The 19396-nt window shown below is 32.5% G+C and overlaps 3 protein-coding genes and 1 long non-coding RNA gene across 4 annotated transcripts; 2 read left to right on the top strand and 2 right to left on the bottom strand.

Annotated features, from left to right (window-relative positions):
- Positions 1–7973: 7973 nt before the first annotated feature.
- On the bottom strand, positions 7974–8951 carry LOC110735319 (protein FAR-RED IMPAIRED RESPONSE 1-like). The gene is made up of 2 exons (XM_021915492.1): positions 8713–8951; positions 7974–8565 (listed from the first exon to the last, which is right to left on the bottom strand). Exons 1-2 carry the CDS (start codon positions 8949–8951, stop codon positions 7974–7976), a joined length of 831 nt encoding a protein of 276 aa, XP_021771184.1.
- Positions 8952–8960: 9 nt separating this feature from the next.
- Positions 8961–11144, bottom strand: LOC110735318 (protein FAR1-RELATED SEQUENCE 5-like). The gene is made up of 4 exons (XM_021915491.1): positions 11106–11144; positions 10896–10912; positions 10156–10213; positions 8961–9602 (listed from the first exon to the last, which is right to left on the bottom strand). Exons 1-4 carry the CDS (start codon positions 11142–11144, stop codon positions 8961–8963), a joined length of 756 nt encoding a protein of 251 aa, XP_021771183.1.
- A 938-nt stretch (positions 11145–12082) lies between these two features.
- LOC110735263 lies at positions 12083–13648 on the top strand. The gene is made up of 2 exons (XR_002514037.1): positions 12083–12176; positions 12843–13648. It is a non-coding gene; the product is annotated as an uncharacterized LOC110735263 (long non-coding RNA).
- Positions 13649–14081: 433 nt separating this feature from the next.
- On the top strand, positions 14082–17963 carry LOC110735317. The gene is made up of 7 exons (XM_021915490.1): positions 14082–14340; positions 14433–14534; positions 14628–14693; positions 14784–16079; positions 16240–16798; positions 17234–17363; positions 17484–17963. The coding sequence occupies exons 1-7, from the start codon at positions 14082–14084 to the stop codon at positions 17961–17963; spliced, it is 2892 nt and encodes a 963-aa protein (XP_021771182.1).
- The last annotated feature ends 1433 nt before the right edge of the window (positions 17964–19396 follow it).

Here is a 19396-nt window from a genome sequence, read left to right as displayed (position 1 = left end):
TGGTACATACGGTGCATTCCCAATAATCTGAGGGCCAGAATGAATGGTATTACCGCCCGTATGGCTCTCATGCAAGGGAGGTACATTCCCTGCAGATGTATTCTTGAAGCTGTCTGGAAAGCTTATGTAGAAGCTGACTCAAACAGCTGCTGATTCCTCTTGCGGGTGATGATCTCCCGGGCGTCAAGAGTTGATTTTTTGTTTCCTATCAGCTGTTGAGCCCGGCGGGGATTGTTGGTATTCCTCTAGGGCAGAAGAATCTTGGACCAATCAATGGTCCCGGTTTCCTTCTCCTTAGGGTGAGGAGTTGGTTGCTGATCTCTGACTAACTTCCCCTTCTCTAGAGGAGTCTTTCTTGCCGACTGACCCCTGCTTGGGCCAGCCTGGCTCTTCGTGATCAGATCTTTAATTTTACCCTTGAAACTTGTCATGAATTTCATGATTTCATCTCGAGTGACGAGAGCTGATCCACTGGCCATATGGGTTTCCCCTTCCGGCTGCCCAGAGGCTCGGTTTGTACCCGCCTGGCTGGCACCCCGCTCCATAGTGTCTCTGGGCCGAACGTGCTTGGTTATCAGAGAGCCATCACTAGCTATATAAGTTTCGACCTGAGGATCATCATCCTCCTAGTCAGTAAAGACTTCCGGTTTTTCTATCGGACGCTCAGGGGGCGGTACAGACTCTTGAACCATCCTTCAGGTACTCTCCCCACAAACGGCGCCAAATGTTTTGGATGTTTTTGTCCCTCAGGAGAGCTAGGTCACAAAGACTGGTCCGGCTGAGTTGTACCTGCAAAAACAACGAAGACTCCGGGTGGTAGAGCTCCGCCTCCGACAATCAAGTTAGTAACTTGAAAGAGGATAAAGAGTACGGAAATTTAGGTGGGGATCTGCTTGGATTCCAAGCTCAGGTGTTTCTCTGATGAGAGAGAAAGTAGGTGTAATAAATGATTGAATGTGTCCCCAAAATGGGGAAATATCTCCCTATTTATAGGGTCATTGGTAGGAGTGCCCCTATCTAGGTCATTTGACCTAGGTTTTGGTGGGCTGCGCCGAATTACAGCGCTTCTTGGGATTTAGGCCCTTGAAGGCCGCCATTTCGAGGCTTATCTGAAGGGGACACGTGTCAAAAGGTTATTGGGCCACTTGGTCCATCCTGAACTCGACATGTGGCCTCCTCTCATTGGTCCACATGTCTAGGGTATTTTACGTTAAACAAATTATGCAAACAATGTAAAAGAAATACATAAACTAGATTGGTGTGGTTATGTGATGAATAACCTATGCAAATCAGTGGGGAGCTTCAAGAACAAAAAAAAAAGGAATCAAGATCGAGAATCAGTGGATGTATCCTTATTCTTTAACTTGTATACTTTCATCATCTAGCATTCAGAGGGCAGCTTGAACCTACAACACTGCCATTGATCCAACATTGGTCAGATGAGAAAGTCAAAGAAAGAATTGCAAAAGAGGTAAAGGCATCTTTTGGTCAAGGAGAACTTCAAAAAGATGATTATCTAGTTTGTAGAAAAAAAAGGAAAGCAAGCATTCTTGGGAGATGTAATTGAGAATGCTTATAGAAATTTTACTAATAGAGAGAGAAGATTGGTGTCATTCAACCTACCAGAAGGTGTGATGACAGATAGTGAAATACATGAAGCTGCAAAAGATGTGAGTAATTTTTTTTTTTAGTTACAATAATTTCTTTTATTTACTTTAAAATGAAATGTAGTTACTTTTATCTCATATTTGTTTACTTTTATTATATTGAATTGCTCTTCTCCTAGTAATAATAATCTATAGTAAATGATAAACATAAAATAAATAATGTTGACTTAAAAGTAAAAAAATTAACTTTAAAAGTAAATATTATTTGTGTTAAAAAATAATGTACTAGTTATTTATTTTGAAGGAAATTGAAGAAGAACTGCATTTGTTGACTAGAGATTCACAACTCTTTGCAATGATACATGCTAAGTGTATAGCTACCTTAGGAGAAAAGATCAAAAGGCAACAAATGAATGTGTCTACATCTAATTCTCAATAGGTTTCTGAAACATAATGGCTGATGGAAGATCCTAGAGTACAAAGGGTTATGGATAAAATAGTCAAGCTTTATGATGATCTAAGAAATGTACCTAGTGTGATTCTGTCAACATGGGAGGAGCAACATAAAACTGAAACAGATCCTACAACTTTTGAAGAAGATGCAGTTGATCCTAAAACTGTCCATTTGGATGTTGATGATGAAGATTTTGAAATAGAGGATCTGGATGATGGAAAAAAAGAGAATGATGACAAAAAAGAAGAGAATGAAAACAAAAGGCAGGAGGAGGAAGAACAGGATGAGGAGGAAGAAGACGAGGAGGAGGAGGAGGAGGAAGAAAAGGAGAAAAAGAAGGAGGAGGAAGAAATGGATAAAAAGGTTGAGGAGGAAGAAGACGAGGAGGAGGAGGAAGAAAAGGATAAAAAGAAGGAGCGGGAGGAAGAAGACGAGGAAGAGGAGGAACAAAAAGAAGATGATGACAAAAATGAAAAATAGGAGGAAGAAAACCAGGGAGAAAAAGGAGAAAAGAATGAAGAGAAAGGAGAGAAAGATGCTACTAATCAGGAGGTTGATGCTGATAATTAGGGAGAAAAAGATGTTGAAAACCAAGGTGTTGATGCTGATATTAGTAAGGTAGTACACTCAGTTACTGAGAGTATCCTAAATCAGCCAACACTTATAAAGGAAGCAACAAAAAAAATAATTGAAGTTAAGTTGTTAACTTTAGTAAATATAAATCAATCCATAGTCAATAGTGTATCATTATATTGAAACTATATCTGCTATTTTATTACAGTTGTTGCTGAAAAACAGCTTCAGGTAGAAACATCCACAATTGAGTTTAAGGACATTCACAATGAGATAGTTTCAAAAGTTAAAATCAATTAAGATTGTGGAGAGAAAGATGTTGACATTGATTTTGTTTCTAAGACAATGAAAGGAAACAAATCAAGAATGAATGAAATGCAAGAGCTTTTTCAAGTAGTGGCTGAATACTGCTTTGTGAAGTACAACCCATTCAAACAGTAAATAATATATTATTTAATTTCAAACATATTATATCTACTTTAAATTATATTTAGTTTACTTTAAATAATATTTTATTTACTATAAATATTTAATTTTGCACAGTGAAGAGATTGGGAAATTAGAAAGTCTTCTCATGATAACAAGAGATGACACAACATCCCTAGCTCCAACAGCCCCTACTCAAATGATAAAATCTAATATAGTTCAATGTTGGTCATTTCTAATGAATGATTCTCAATTGAAAGAAGATCCTTCATGCTTTTTCTTTGGCATTGATCACAGTGTAAGAGTTAAAAAAACTGTTAAGCTCAATCATAATTAAATATATATGATCTCATAAAGTAATATGTTGTATGTTCTTATTAATACACAGAGACCTCTAGAGCTGTCTCTCGGGTCACAAGATGCTTCCCAGCCAATAGATAAAAAAAACAGAGGTGAAGTCTCCTTTAGTACACTCACAAGAATTGAATCAGGCATGGTATGATTGGATGTGCCTATGTGATGCAAAGGAGAAAATTAAGACAGCTTAGTTGGTATGTCTTATTATTCATGTTTATTAAACTACATTGTATGGAATTATGATTTTGAATTTTAAACTAATAACTGTAATTTTAGTGACAGATTTTTGTTCCAATCTGTATGAGTAACCACTATAGTTTAATAGTGTTTAACTTTATGAATCAGACCATTCATTACTTGGATAACAGGGAGTATGATGACAGGCACAAGCCTTTCTACAGAATTCTTGGATCTATTGTGGTAAGATTTTTTTTGGTTTATAAAAAGTAAATTATTAAAGTAAATAAAATTACTATTAAAGTAAATGAAAATGTATTAAAAGTATAGATTATAATGACAATTAAAAAATAAGATAAAATATAAAGTAAAAGATGATCTGATTAAAGTAAATAATATTTTTATTAAAGTAAAAGAATATCTATTAAAAGTACATATTTTATTACCTATAAAAATATAATATAAAATATAAAGTAAAAGATGTTCTAATTAAAGTAAATCATATGTTTATTAAAGTAATTTATACTATAAATTTTTTTTTACTTATATATTGCTTTACAAATGTTAAAGGTGGAGGAAATGTCAAACTTTCTGAAAAGAATTAATCATGAAAAAGCTGATGAAATTCTTGAATATGAGTTTGATGAAGTTAACTTCAAGTGGAAGACACCAAGATATACTCTTGATTGTGGTGTTTTTGCAATGATCCATATGTTGTGTTTTTCTAGAGAGACTTTTGATTCTAACCTTGATTTAGCAAATAGGAGAAAGGTTTATCGTGTAGAAATATGTGCTACTCTTGCTTTGGCAGACATAAACACCAAAAGAAAACAACTTCAGAGAAAAATTTCAAGGTTCAGGGTAGTTAGAAAACTAGAGAAGGAGAAAGGGGTAGAAGATATGATTTGTGTTTCTGATTTCTTGAAGAAACACAAGGAAGTAATGGATAACATGAGTTTGCAATGTTACCAAGTGATTGACTACTTAGCAAATAATGATGGTGAAAACTTTCCAAACAAGAGGTATGTTTTAGACTTCCTAAAAAAACAAATAATCATATTGCATTATATATAATATTGTTTAACATAAGTTTAACTTTAACATTAACTCTACATTACAGCGAAGTAGTTGACTGGTTTATAGATTCAATTGAAATAGTAAGGCAAGATTGTAACGCTTTGCTCAATGAATGGAAAGTTTCAAGTAATGTGATCACTGCTTGGTCAAACCACCTGAATAAAGATAGGTCTGAAAATGACTTGGTCAGATACGTTTTTGGATTTGACTTCATGGTAAGTTTTTCAAATTAACTTTTATAGTTTAGAATTCTGCATTGAAAAAATATTAGAAATAATAATTGGATTTTTTTTCTTTGGAAGGATGCTTTAACAATGTGTTTGAAAGCTCATGGAAAAAAGGGAGTAACAAGTCTACAAAACTATGGATTGATTGGAACACTTCACAATCATAGGACTTGGATGCAGCTCAATGTGTAAGACGGAATTAATATTAAAGTAGAACAATATATGTTTAAAGTAATTAAAAACATGTTTAAAGTAAATATTTTTAAAACAAATCTATATGCAGGTATATATACCACTGATGTTAGAAGATCATTATTTTCTTGTTGTGATAAACTTCAAAGATGAAACAATTGATCATCTGGACAACACTTTGTACGAGACAAATGAAGAATATGAGCCTGTACTGAGTTTTATCTTAGAAACGGTAAAGAATCCATAAATTAAAAAATTATCTTTAAATTCATTTTTCAATATCTTTTATTATACTAATATTCATTGCATTCAGGTGATACAAGTACATAAGTTGTTTAAAACAAAGGAAGCATCTACAAGCAAATGATATGCTGACCTACAAGCTGAGAATAATTGAACTTCCATTCCAAAAAGAAAGAGAAGATAATTTCTCAGCAAGCTATCTACTGTTGCATATGAAGGTTTATGATGGTGCAAATGGCATAGGATTAGGAACAATAATAGAGGTAAGTTACCATACTTATTTTTGAAGTCGTTACACTCTAGAACTAATCTATACTTAGAGTATAATTTATTTATAATTTTTTTTTAGGAATTTGCAAGACTGAATCACCATCATATAAGATTAGTGCTTGACCTACTTCTCAATGAAAGAAATCAAATGAAACAGAAATTGCTAACAAATGTTGAGGATTGGGAAGAAAAGAAAGAATCAGAACAATTGTACATGATATCAGTAGACTTGAATATATCATAGATATTTAGAGTACTTGAACTTGTGTAGCATTAATGCAAAACTTTTGTTAAGTAGTGGTTGAAGATAAGTTATTGGTGCAGCTTCAAGTTCTGCAACTTGTAGTTCTGCTGCTGTAGCTTCTACTTCTGCGGCTGTAGCTTCAAACAGTGGTACTAATGCTATAGTAGCTAATGTTATGTCTCTGTAGTTATATGTGATTTTTTGTGATGGATGAAAAGAGCTTTTGGGTTGGTGCAGGTTTAGGGAAATGAAATTCAGGGACTGTTGTATAGCAATTTGGTAGTTCTAGTATAATATTATACCTTATTTTGGTTAGCATTAATTATAAATGTAAAAATTATGTGATGCTATTTGTAATTAAAAACATGGCTTTAGCCACTTAATATAATATTTTCAGTTTGTGTTAAAAAAAAGAATACATATTATATATCTAAGTTAAATTACTAGGATTGTTCTTTCTCAAAAATGATGGTAGATATAAAAGTAAATGTAAATAGTGTTAAAGTAAATAACAATGTGTTTAAAGTAAATGAAAAAAGTTTTTAAAAAAATCTTTCTGAAATGTGGTGTTCGATTATAAAGTAGAGAAAAATACTTTTAAAGAAATAAAAAATGAATCAAAAGTAGAGGTGGAGATGAGAAAAAGTATTAAAGTCAAAAAAATGTTATTCGATTATAAGTAAATGAAAATAATGTTAAAGTAAATAATACTATGTTTAAAGTAAAAGGAAAAAAGTATTAAAAAAAATTATGAAATAAGGTGTTCAATTTTAAAGTACAAAAAAATACTATTAAATTAATAGAAAATGGATATAAAGTAAAGGAAGAAATGGGAAAAAGTATTCAAGTCAAAATCGTTGACCCAACCCAAATGACCCGACGCATGACCCAAAATTGACCCAAAATCATTAACACAAAAAATGACCCAAAACTCGAAATTAACTTAACCTAACCCATACCCAACTCGAAAATGGAGTTGACCTAATGTTGACCAAACACCCGAAGTCACCTGACCTGAAGTTGACCAACTCGAATTTGACCCAAAGAGTTTGACCCAAAGTGTTTAACCAACCCGAACATGATCCGAAGTGTTTGACCTGAAGTGTTCTACCAACTCGAATGTGATCATACACCAAACTGGGGATGGGTCAAGTCTCCTACTTCATTTTCCTCACTAACATTTGGCCTATGTTGATCGAATTACAACCGGCCTTACATCTTATTAGATTTGGTACAAGTTTAGGTGAGTTTAATAACCGGTCAAATTACATTCAAATAAAGTCAATAATTAATGGTTAGAAAATTAACTCATTCTAGAATTTTAGTCAAATTTGGTTCAAGTCAATAATTTTACGGGTAATAATCAAGTTGAAATCACCAAGTCAATAATATATGGGTTACATTTGGGTCGGGTCATTTACACGTCAATTCAAGTTCAAAATAGGTATCAAATACTCTTGTCAACTCGGGTTCCACGAAAATATGACAAGTATTTTAGAACAAAAAATGGATATGGTAACAAGTATTCTAGGACAAAGGGAATAATACAAGAAATTATCTTTAATTTTGTAAGTAAGAACATTATATAAATCAAATAATTCATATGATATAAAATATGATAAACGTAAATGAAATATTTCATAAAGTTAAAGTATAATAACTAAAAGTAAACAAACTAAACTAAAGTTCTGTAGTACAATTACTTATAGTAAATGTAAAAATATTACAATAATAAAAAAATAATAAAAAATATTTGTTCATTAAATCTTGATCTTGATCTTCCAAAACATCTTTAAATTTCCAAGTATGAAAATAACTGCACCAAAAAAAAACATCAGTTATTTGTCACAAATTAAAGTAAATAAATTAAAATGTAAAGTAAATAAATTACAACTTAAAGTAAATAGAAAACGTAAAGAGGTAAAATACCAAATAAAAAAAATACCAAGTATAATAACACCTGCAAAATAAAAAGTAAATGAAGTTACTGTTAAAGTAAATAAATAGAAGTTTAAAGTAAATGGAACACACTTAAAAGTAAAATACCTGAAAGACTACTTGTTTGGACAGTTTCTACTGTCATGGGAAACACTAGATTGCCCACAAGCTCTACAATTTCTGCCTTTTTAAGATTTTTCTTCACTAGCTATTTCTTTTGCACTCTTCAACCTCTTTGAACTTCTGGCAGAACCTTTATTAAGACACTGATTTGGAGGCAAGACATTTACATCAACTTCATTTGACCCAACCAAAACTTGAATATCAGCATCTTTCACCTCTTTTGAACTAGGTGCATTTTCAGGATTATTCTTTGATATCATCTTCTCCTCAAATGAAGATAATGTCCTAATAAGCTCAGATAAATCATCCTCAGATTGGTCAGTTAAACTCACACAATTGAAAATCTTGGACCATACATCACTAACCAGTTGCTTATTCTTATCATACTTAGAAGCATCATCTAGAGCAACATCTATGACAGAAGCTTTCTTCATAACATCTTTTCTCCAACGATTCAAGATATAAGCATCAGGAATTTCACGTATACATTTGCCTTTCATAACAAACAAAATGTGTCTACATAAAACACCTTGACTCTCAAACATTCTACAAGTACAACTTGACCCATATGTTGCCAGGTCAAAATTTACATCAAAATTTTTCCTTTTCTCATGATCAACAATAATAGAAAACTCCACACCATCTCCATACAGAGAACTACAACTTTCAACACCACATGAAAAACAGGATCCCTGGCATTCTTCATGAAAATCATAAAATATGAAACGAGTATAAACAACAGCAGCATGCTTTTCCAAATGTAAATTAGTAACCTATTGAGGCTCAAGTTTATTAATCCTGTACAACTCATCATGTTCATGCCTTTGAGCATCAAGAACAGTTTCATAACGGACAAAGAATTCAACACAGGTCACATGAGGGTTTGTAAAATTGCAAAAGAAACTATTTTCACCTTCAGACCTAGATGTAGAACGCAGTAACCCACCCATAAATAAGTCCCTAAAATATGCAGGAATCCAAAGATGTTTAATCTTGAACATGTATGCAAACCACTCATGATCAACAAGGTTAAACTCCTCCATAACACTATTCTAGCCATCAACAAATACATGAGGATCAATCTCTCTATCCCAAACTACTACACTTAGCTTTTTCAGGAAATTAGTTTCATTACAAAAAGCAGTTCCAACCTTTTCAGGTACCTTCCTCATTATGTGCCACATACATAGCCTATGTTTAGTCTTGGTAAAAACCTTTTCTATGGCAATACCCATTGCAGGATCTTGATCATTGATAATACAAGAGGGTTCTCTTCCCATACACTTCAAAAAATTTTGAAATAGACACACAAAAGAATCTATGTCTTCTTTAGATAATAGAGCAACACAAAATGTAACACATCTCTTGTGATTATCAACACCAGTAAAAGGACAGAAAACCAATGAATATTTATTTGTATCATAGGTAGAATCAAAAGATAAAGAGTCCCCAAATAATTGATAATCTCTTCTACCAATAGTATCAGCCCAAAAGACACGGGTCAAATGCCTACTTTCATCAACACAGTAATCAAAATAATAACCCCCTTTACTGGTTTTCACTTTTTGTTCAAGGTTCTGAACAAACATTGCACCATCAGCATTAGAGATATAAACTTTCAACTCCCTAGAAAAATTTTTGAAACCATTTTTACTGCCCCTGACATTTTGAAACCCACCACAAAGTTCATGATCCTATAAGACATAACAACCCCTATATTTAACTTTGATTTGTCAAAAATAAACTTCTTATGAGCAAAATTTAAACCAACTTCATTTTTAGTAACCTGCCTAGTAATAGGTGTAGAAAAAGGGTGAGAATGAGATTAATAAAAACAATACAACATATACTTCCCACCAGTACAAAACCTAAATTTTATTTTAGCAGGACAACCAACTCTCTTCACAGTCTTTCTCTTTAAACAAGCACCTTCAACTTGTTAACAGGTTTCTTGTTATTTGTCACATACCCTTCTTTGCTACATAATAAATATTTAATTATAGTAACTCCTTTACCAGTAGGATCGTTCTTATTCTTTTGTGATTTAGTAGTACTAGAACGGACTTTAAATCCACACTCATTAGCATATTTTTAATAAAAGGCAATACCATCTTGAAGGGTATCAAATATCATTCCAACAAAAGGTTTGTTTTCAGAAGAACAACATGGCATATACTCTTTATCACCTCTAGAATTATAATATATTTTAGGAAGCAAAGGTTGAGTGGGTGTTTTAAAAATTCTTACATTGTTATCTTCAGTAGTGACAGAAGAAGAACAATGTTCTATGCTTTCAGATATGTTCCTGAAAAGTAAATGAATAGAAGGAAAAAGTAAATAAACAATAAATAAAAGTAAATAAACTATAACTAAAAGTAAACAATAATTTTAAAAAAATATGCTCTACGCTTTCAAACATGTTCCTGAAAAGTAAATGAATAGAAGGAAAAAGTAAATAAACAGTAAATAAAAGTAAATAAACTATAACTAAAAGTAAACAATATTTTTTAAAAATATACTAATAAAAACTATTAGAGATATACTAAAAAGTAGATGCCTCAAAGCATAAAGTAAATAATAATATAAAAATTATAAAACTTGAAGAAACTAAAAAAATGAAGTTATAAAAATTAAATAAAACTAATAATGAAAAGTTAATGACTGAAAGCAAAAAGTAAATTTAAAACAACAACGAATTATATTACTAAATTAATGACAGCAAGCAATATACCAACTATATGCACGCAGAAAACAACTACATTGAATCCGTAAGTGTAAAACCATAAAATAGGAATTAAAAACCAATATCGTAAAAATAAAACCCAAAATCAAACACTAAATTGTATAGAATAATTCAGAGAACAATTAATAAGCAAAAATTAAGAAAAATTACAATAAAAAAAACCCTAAATCAAAAAAACTCAGCTCAAAAATAAACAATACAATCAAAATAAACAAACAAAATACAAATATAATTACAAAATTACCTCAATGAATGAAAAAACTGAAGAATACGATATAATTGAAGATCAAAATCAAAAAATCTGAGCAAAAAATTCGCTAAATCGAAGAACTTAGTAGTGGCAGAGAGCTCGATGTTAGAGAGAGAAAATGAGGACGCGACGAGAGAGAAAAAAAGAAAGGAAGAGAGAGAGAAAGAAAGGAGGTCATTCAAAGTGGAAAAATTACAAAAATACCATTACTAAAATGAAAAATGCGGGTGGGATGTCAGCCATTGGATAAAGGACGATCAACGCACCAGATTAGTTCCTAGTTCCTATTTTATGCTTAGGTTCTCACATGATCCCATATATATATATATATATATATATATATATATATATATATATATATATATATATATATATATATATATATATATATATATATATATATATATATATATATATATATATATATATATATATATATATATATATATATATATATATATATATATATTCCGAAAGTAACATTTTTATTTTTTTTCTTTTTTTACAAAAAAGAAATATAATCATTTTTAAAAATCATTTTATTATAATAAAACGAATGTAAAATGAAATCTAATATATAATTTAAGAGTTTTTTTCCAACTTTCATTCACAGTACTCTAAATTCCCATCCCTGAAATTCTAGTCATCCTATTTTTTATTTTTTTATTTTTTTTTTATTTTTTTTTTTTTGAAAAAAATAACCAATAACCACCGTTGTTACTCATAACTACCCATATCACTCAATTAAAATCTAGCCCTCTATTAAAAAAAAAAACCAAAACAAAATAATAATCACCCTTTAATAACTTTCGCTTCTACTTTTTTTTCTCATAATATATATACTACATATATCCCATGGTACACTTTAGTTATTGTAATCTTTTATATAATTTAAAAGTAGTTTTTTACGAGAGTGCCCCAAATCCCCAATCCTACACTCTCATTCACTCCCGCCTGATTTTCCTTATTTCCTCTAAACTGCCTACTCTACATATACATATTTGAATTTCAAAAAAATAAAATAAAAAATAAAACACACAAATCATGGTAGGCAGTTACCCACACTCCACCACACTACTCCATATTTGCACACACTACAAAAGAGTATGGATTATTTGTATTACTACTATACTTTGCAATACTCATTTCACACACACAGTACAAAAAAAAAGAAAAAAAAAAAAAGAGCAGCACAAATCTGATAGAGAGTACGTTATTGTTTGGGGTTTCAATCAGAGATAGATAATCCTACTCACTACGACAGATTGAATTGAGGTAAAGATTAAACTCTTTATTCATAATTCTATTCTCTCTTTGTTGATTGTTTTTTTTTTTTTTTGGTACGTAAATATCATTAAGGAATTATATAAAAGATTAACTAACGAAATTTGATCATTGAGGAATTATAATCATTAAGGAAATTTGATCATTAAGGAAATTTGATCATTAAGGTTACACCGTCATTAAGGAATTAGGATATTTTTTGAATACTTTTTCACTCCTATTTTACTTCTTTAATACATTGGTTATGATTTATAAAATTGCTCACTTTGAGGTTCTGTATATTATTGGAAGATTAAATTGAGGTAAAGATTAAACCCTTTATTTTTGTGAATTTCTTTTGTATAGATATTAGAGTTTTTGATTAAAAGATTATCTTTTGTGCTTAATTTAACGTAAATGGATGTGAGTTTGTTGGGAAATTTGGTCAACATGGGGTTTTTTGATTGGTTTGTGGAGAGATTATTTGATTAAATTAGAACTCCACCATAAAGAAGGAAACGGATGAAGTGGTTTGGGTATTTCAGTTTTAAGGTCTTTAGAATGTCATTTATAGTGCTCTTGGATGTTGGAAGCAAGTAATGAATGGCAATCTTTGTTTTAGTTGCAAAGTACTTACTGAGATTTGAATTATTGATTTATTGAATTGGTAATTTGCAGGATTCGAGTGTACCTCTTTCGGCCGAAAAGCTTGAGAGAAAGAAGGTTTGTAGTACCTAGATATTGGATTATTTGCTCAAGTTTATTATATAGTAGGATAATTATGGTAAATCTAATACTGTTTATTTGATTGTATTTTTTTATTACCATATAAATTTTACGAATGCATTACAAATTAAACTTTATTGGAAACTGACTTCCTATCTAATACTTATTATAGCACGAGAATAAATTTCTTATATTGTATAAAGGTTTAATTTATCTCTTTCAACCAAAAAAAAAATCTATTATGTTATCTAATCCCCTACTCACTACGAAAGAGAATTGATACAAGAAATTGCTACACCATTTGTAACTAGGTGGTTGGTTTTAATTTAATTATCTCTTTAATAGTTTTTTTTTTTTTTACGTATGTAAATATCTAACTTCTCCCCTAAAAACAAGGTGGTATAGTAATTTTTAATATTCATGGTTTTTTTTTCTACGTACGTAAATATTAAACTTCTCCCGTACAAATAAGGTGGCTTAATTTATCTTTTTTTAATATATATATATAATTTCCTCATTTTTGCCGCCTAAAGTCAAATGTATTAATTTTTCCTCAGATTATGTGAAACTAATCATGGCAAGCAAGACATTTAATTTACTACTCTGAAGTTTACTAATTTTGCAGAAACACACTCTACAAAATCAAACAATACAGACAATTATATGAACAACCTTCTTATACAAGTCTACAACAACATTTATCCTTAATTGAGGATTAGCAATAATTCCCTCAAAAAAAAAAAACACAAAAAAAAAAATTAGCAATAATAAACCACGATTCTACTACTATTTCATACATGTAACGTAGAATTCAATAATAGGTTTGACAATTTTTTTAAATGAAATTGAGTTGGTGTTGGAGATCGTTCATTCATTTTTTTTTATTGTTCCATTTTTTAACAGTTTATATAACACTCCGTTGACTGTGTTCCCCCTTTATCTTAAATTTCTACCCTCTACAGGTATGAACAATTTATTGTACTTTAATTTTGGTAATGTGAATGATCATGTATATTTAGGTAAAATGAGGAATTTATCCCATGCTAGAGGGACATGCTATTAATTTGCCACTACTAGGATTATAACATTGTAAATTGTTACAACTTACTTATATTAATTAATGTTTGTTCAAACTATAATATCGATTCTTATATATTTATCTCTTGATTATTGTATAATTACTAGATTAGAATGGACATACGTACAAGTATTTATCGATTCAGAGAGAATTTGCAACACAAACATGCTAGATTAGCTGTTAGGCGAAGGTTACTATTCAAACGCACTACAAACCATGAAGATCATATTTTCAAGCATCGTCGTTACTTATTGGATAAAGAACCACGATCCTTGCGACTATTAATGATGCAATTACGTCGATCTACACATCAATATCACGATGTGACACGTGAATTAGTGGATCAATTTCCTAATGAGATCAATATGAATGGTACTTAATTATAAGAACTATTAATATTTACTTTATAGTACTAATACCTTGCAAAAAGGATTCTATTAAATTTTTAAAAACTTTCATTCTAGAAAGCTCACTAAATGATGGGTTGCAATTACGTCGATCTGCACATCAATATCACGATGTGACACGTGAAGTGGAGCAATTTGCTAATGAGATCAATATGAATGGTACTTAATTATAAGAACCATTAATATTTACTTTAATAGTACTAATACCTTGCATGAAGGATTCTATTAAATTCTTAAAAACTTTCATTCCAGAAAGCTCACCTAATAAGGGGATAGACAATGATGCTAGACCTGCTGAGCAAATTGTCGGAAGGATAGGTTACCACCTTGCCAAGCTACTTAACCACACACATTATTGATATCAACATTGTTAATTTATATTCTCTAAAATAAATTATTTGTATGTAGAAGTGACTCATCGATGTCGTAAAGATGAGTTTGATAGACGTTGGGAGTTTGGACCTAGAACGGTTGTGTTTCCTAATTGCAAGGCCCTTATGTGGATAGAAGAAAGGGTAAAGAGTAGCAATAAAACACACCCAAGGTTCAATCACTGCTGTCAAAGTGGGCAAGTTATATTGCCGCTTTTACCTTTAACACCGTCATTTCTACATTCAGTTTTTCCATGTCAGCAATTTCGAAGCAATATTAGAGCTTTTAACTCTGTGTTAGCTTTCACCTCTATGGGCGATCGGATAGATAACACCGTGAATGATGGTAGAGGCCCCTATGTCTATCGTATAAGTGGTAGCAATTACCATCGAATTGGAACTTTACTCCCTGAGCCTGGAACTGGGCCAAAGTTTGCACAATTGTACATTTATGACACTGAAAATGAAACATCTAACCGACTACGTTACATGGGGGGTGCAGAGGCTTCTTCCCTATATCCAACAATTTTACAAGGACTACAAACAATGCTTGATGATATCAATCCTTATGTCGCAGTATTCAGAAATGCCAGAAGTATGTTGCGCGATCAAGGTGAGCATCAAGATTTGAGAATAAAGCTTATTTGCGCAAGAGAAGGCAGACAATATATCCAACCAACCGCAAGTGAAGTGGCGGCATTGATGGTAGGTGATGGAACTAATGACATAGGTAATCGGGATATCATATTACAAAAAGTAGATGGTGGATTAAAAAGGATTGATGAAACTCATCCAAGTTATATGCCTTTTCAATACCCACTATTGTTCCCTTATGGTACTGATGGATGGAGAGCTGGGATACCTAAGGTGTCCGATACAAGTACCAGTCGAAATACTGTGACAATGAGGCAATTCTATGCATTTAGGATACATAATAGGGAAGAAGAATGTGACACCTTGATAGATGCTGGCCAGTTACTGCAACAATTTAATGTTGATGCATATGCTGCAATGGAACAATATCGATTGCTTTTTATAAGGAAAAATCAAGGTAGGCTTCGCTCTGATTTATACAGTGGACTCCAAGATGCAATCACGACTGGAGATGTGAATGCTATTGATTTAGGCCGAAAATTCATATTGCCATCATCCTTCACACGAAGCCCTCGTTATATGGCCCATCTTTATCAAGATGCTATAGCAGTTGTCCGTGTTTTGGGTCCACCTGATTTATTTATAACTTTCACTTGCAATCCAAACTGGCCTCAGATTGTAAATGAGATATCTATATGTGGAAATCGCCGCAATGAAGATAGACCAAACATTGTAGCGCGTGTTTTCAAGATCAAATTCAAAGAAATGCTTCACGATTTGAAGGATTAACGGAAGTTTGGGAAAGTCATTACTGGTGAGTTTTGTGGTTTAATTATACAATCTTACTATATTTCTTGACATATTACGTTAATTAACATGTGTTATATTTCATGATATAGATTTTTATGTCATTGAATTTCAAAAGCGAGGACTACCACATGCGCATATTCTCATAACATTGGCTCCTGAAGATAAGCCTAAGTGTCCAGAGGATATCGATGTAATTATCTCTGCGAAAATCCCTGACAAGGATAGAGATCCTTTGACATATGAAACAGTTACCAAGAACATGCTCCATGGACCATGTGGGCCATGTTTAATAGATGGAAAGTGTTTAAAGCATTTCCCGAAGAAATTTTGTGCAGAAACCACCTTTGATGAAAATGGCTTTGTGCAGTATAGACGTAGGCAAAATAGAAAGCCTATCATTGTTAATGGAAGGGAGGTTGATAATCGTTGGGTGGTACCATACAACAGAGATTTATGTGTTAAGTACAATGCACACATAAATGTTGAGCGTGTTGGTGCGAGAAGTGTGGTGAAGTATTTATACAAGTATGTTACTAAAGGTCAAGATCGAGCAACATTTGTCATTGAAAACAATACAGACACACGACGCAGCCAAGAGGTACGACAAGCAAGTAGGGTGGATGAGATACAACAATACTTAGACTGTCGGTATGTATCTTCCATTGAAGCATGCTGGAGAATATTTGAGTTTGATTTGCAACATCAATATCCTTCAACGGAACTACTTTAGTTTCATCTACCTGGTGAACAATTTGTGGTTTTGAATGATAATGATGATCTGCATACAACCCTTGAACAACCGAGATTGCAACAAACCATGTTAACTATGTGGTTTCAAGCTAACAAGGATTTTGCAGAAGCAAATTAATATACTTACCAAAATTTTCCAGCGGGATTCAAATGGGATCGTTCTTTAAGAAGGTGGACACAACAGATTGATAGACCTTGCATTGGTAGATTGCCTTTTGTTCATCCAAATTCGGGGGGACGTTATTACTTACGGTTGCTTTTAACTAAGGTTTGTAGAGCAAAATCTTATGAAGATATACAAACTGTTAATGGTTTCATCCACCCTACCTTCAGATCCGCCTGTCATGCCATAAGGTTACTTGACGACGATAATGAGTGGCATGCAACTTTGTCAGAAGCATCTACCTGGGCATCGGGTTCACAGTTGAGAAATATGTTTTGCGCCATATTGATGTTTTCAGAAGTAAGTGATCCAAAACAGTTGTGGGAACAACATTGGGGTGGACTTACTGATGACCTTGAGAGAATGATGCAACATCAAACTAGAAACCCTAATTTATGATTAACACCTGAAGAGATGTAGAATCAAGGATTACAAGAGATTGAGCATATCTTGAATAAACTTGGAAAGTCATTGACAGATTTCCCTGACATGCCACAACCTTCTTCAGAGATATCACACACTGCCTTAAATCGGTTGATAAGAGATGAACTTGATTATGCTACACATGATGAGGCCAATAGATTTGATACCTTAGTTAGAGGGTTAAACATGGATCAATATAGAGTATACGCTGCAATACTCGATGCACATTCTCGAGATGTAGGTGGGCTGTTTTTTGTCTACGGTAGTTGTGGGACAGGAAAGACATACCTCTTGAACACTCTGATTGCAAAATTCAGATCAGAAAGAAAGATTGTGCTCTCCGTGGCTTCATCGGGAATTGCTACTTTATTATTGCCTGGGGGTAAAACTGCACATTCAACTTTCAAGATTCCTTTCGATCCCCTGATCAACATTCGGTTTGTAACTTCAAAAAAGACTCAACCCGTGCTGATTTGATCCGTGAAGCATCATTAATTATATGGGATGAGGCTGTAATGACCCATCGATTAGCATTCGAGGCGGGAGATCGACATTTCAAGGACATTTGTAATGACAATAGAGTTTTCGGAGGTAAATTGGTTATTCTTGGTGGAGACTTTAGACAGATACTTCATGTAGTGCCAGATAAAAGACGAGAATCTATTGTTGCGGCTACCTTGCATCGAGCATCCTTTTGGAGAGAGTGCCAAGTTATGTGCCTAAGGATAAACATGCGCTTATGTCGAAGTGAAGTTCCCTCCGATACCCTTGAGCAAATTCGAGAATTTGCTGATTGGATAATAAAAGTTGGAGAAGGAGATATAGTAGGAGTGCCCATTATAGAGGAAGGGGAACCAAATTGGATTAAAATTCCACATGATTTTTTGATAACCGATGATGAACATGGTTTGCAAAATCTCATTAACTTTGTCTACCCCAACTTGCCTTCAAATTACACGGATTGGGAGTACCTCAAGGATCGCGGGATTCTAGCACCAACAAACAATGATGTCGATGAGTTAAATTCGAAAATTTTATCAATGCTACCAGGAAATGTGCAGAGATATTATAGTTCGGATTCTTTGGGTCATACAGGAGATGGTGGGTTCCTTGATAACATGGAGCCTATGGAATTATTGAACTCATTAAATTTGTCGGGTCTTCCTAATCATTGCTTAGAGTTGAAGGTTGGTGCTCCGGTAATATTGATGCGAAATATGAACCAATCCATAGGGTTGTGCAATGGAACACGCCTTATTATCAAGAAGTTGGGTAATAGGGTGATTAAAGCACAAGTGATCACTGGTCCAAGAGCTACGGAATCAGTACTTATTCCAAGAATTGATTTAACGCCTTCTAACAAGAAGATAGATCTTCCTCTTAAAAGAAGGCAATTTCCATTAAAATTAGCTTTTGCCATGACAATAAATAAAAGCCAAGGACAAACGTTGAGCAAAGTTGGCATTTTTCTCCATAGGCCTGTGTTTAGTCATGGCCAATTATATGTTGCAATGTCACGAGTTACATCTCCTTCCGGGCTAAAAATCTTACTACAACATAAGAAGGATGTTTCCAATAGTTTAACTAAAAATATTGTGTATAAGGAAGTATTAAACAGTGTAAATTAGCTATGTATGTAGTTGTGTTATAACATTTATTTAGTAACTCTTAGCAATGTTTGTTTTAGTTTAATTTTCAGAGCTATACTTTTTTTTTATTATTTTTTTTAATTCTCTTTGTCATGTTAATGCTTCTCTTTTACTTTATTAAAGGTTTATTTCACTATCTATACTAATTATATAACCTTTATACACGTACGAGGTTGGATCGATAATGATATATTATGTAAATTATTTTTAATGCCCACTTCAATGATGTTAAAATGCAGGAAATGGATACAAGATACACAC

Source organism: Chenopodium quinoa, unplaced genomic scaffold, assembly GCF_001683475.1.
Source record: "Chenopodium quinoa cultivar QQ74 unplaced genomic scaffold, ASM168347v1, whole genome shotgun sequence".
Lineage (NCBI taxonomy): Eukaryota > Viridiplantae > Streptophyta > Magnoliopsida > Caryophyllales > Amaranthaceae > Chenopodium > Chenopodium quinoa.
Note: the sequence above shows the minus strand (reverse complement) of the source record. Positions and strands in the feature narration are given on the sequence as shown.

Bases quoted from the DNA above. Each gene is read 5' to 3' on its own strand.
- LOC110735319 (XM_021915492.1), bottom strand. From the start codon at position 8,951: ATGGAGGAGTTTAACCTTGTTGATCATGAGTGGTTTGCATACATGTTC. The intron at 8,566-8,712 runs GTACAGGATTAA...TGAAAGTTGTAG, and splicing joins AGGCATGAACATGATGAGTT to TTCTCTGTATGGAGATGGTG.
- LOC110735318 (XM_021915491.1), bottom strand. From the start codon at position 11,144: ATGGCTGACATCCCACCCGCATTTTTCATTTTAGTAATG. The intron at 9,603-10,155 runs GTAAGAATTTTT...TATGTCTTATAG, and splicing joins TCACTACTGAAGATAACAAT to GATCATGAACTTTGTGGTGG.
- LOC110735317 (XM_021915490.1), top strand. From the start codon at position 14,082: ATGGACATACGTACAAGTATTTATCGATTCAGAGAGAATTTGCAACAC. The intron at 14,341-14,432 runs GTACTTAATTAT...CTTTCATTCTAG, and splicing joins TAATGAGATCAATATGAATG to AAAGCTCACTAAATGATGGG. The intron at 16,799-17,233 runs GTATGTATCTTC...CCCTACCTTCAG, and splicing joins CAACAATACTTAGACTGTCG to ATCCGCCTGTCATGCCATAA.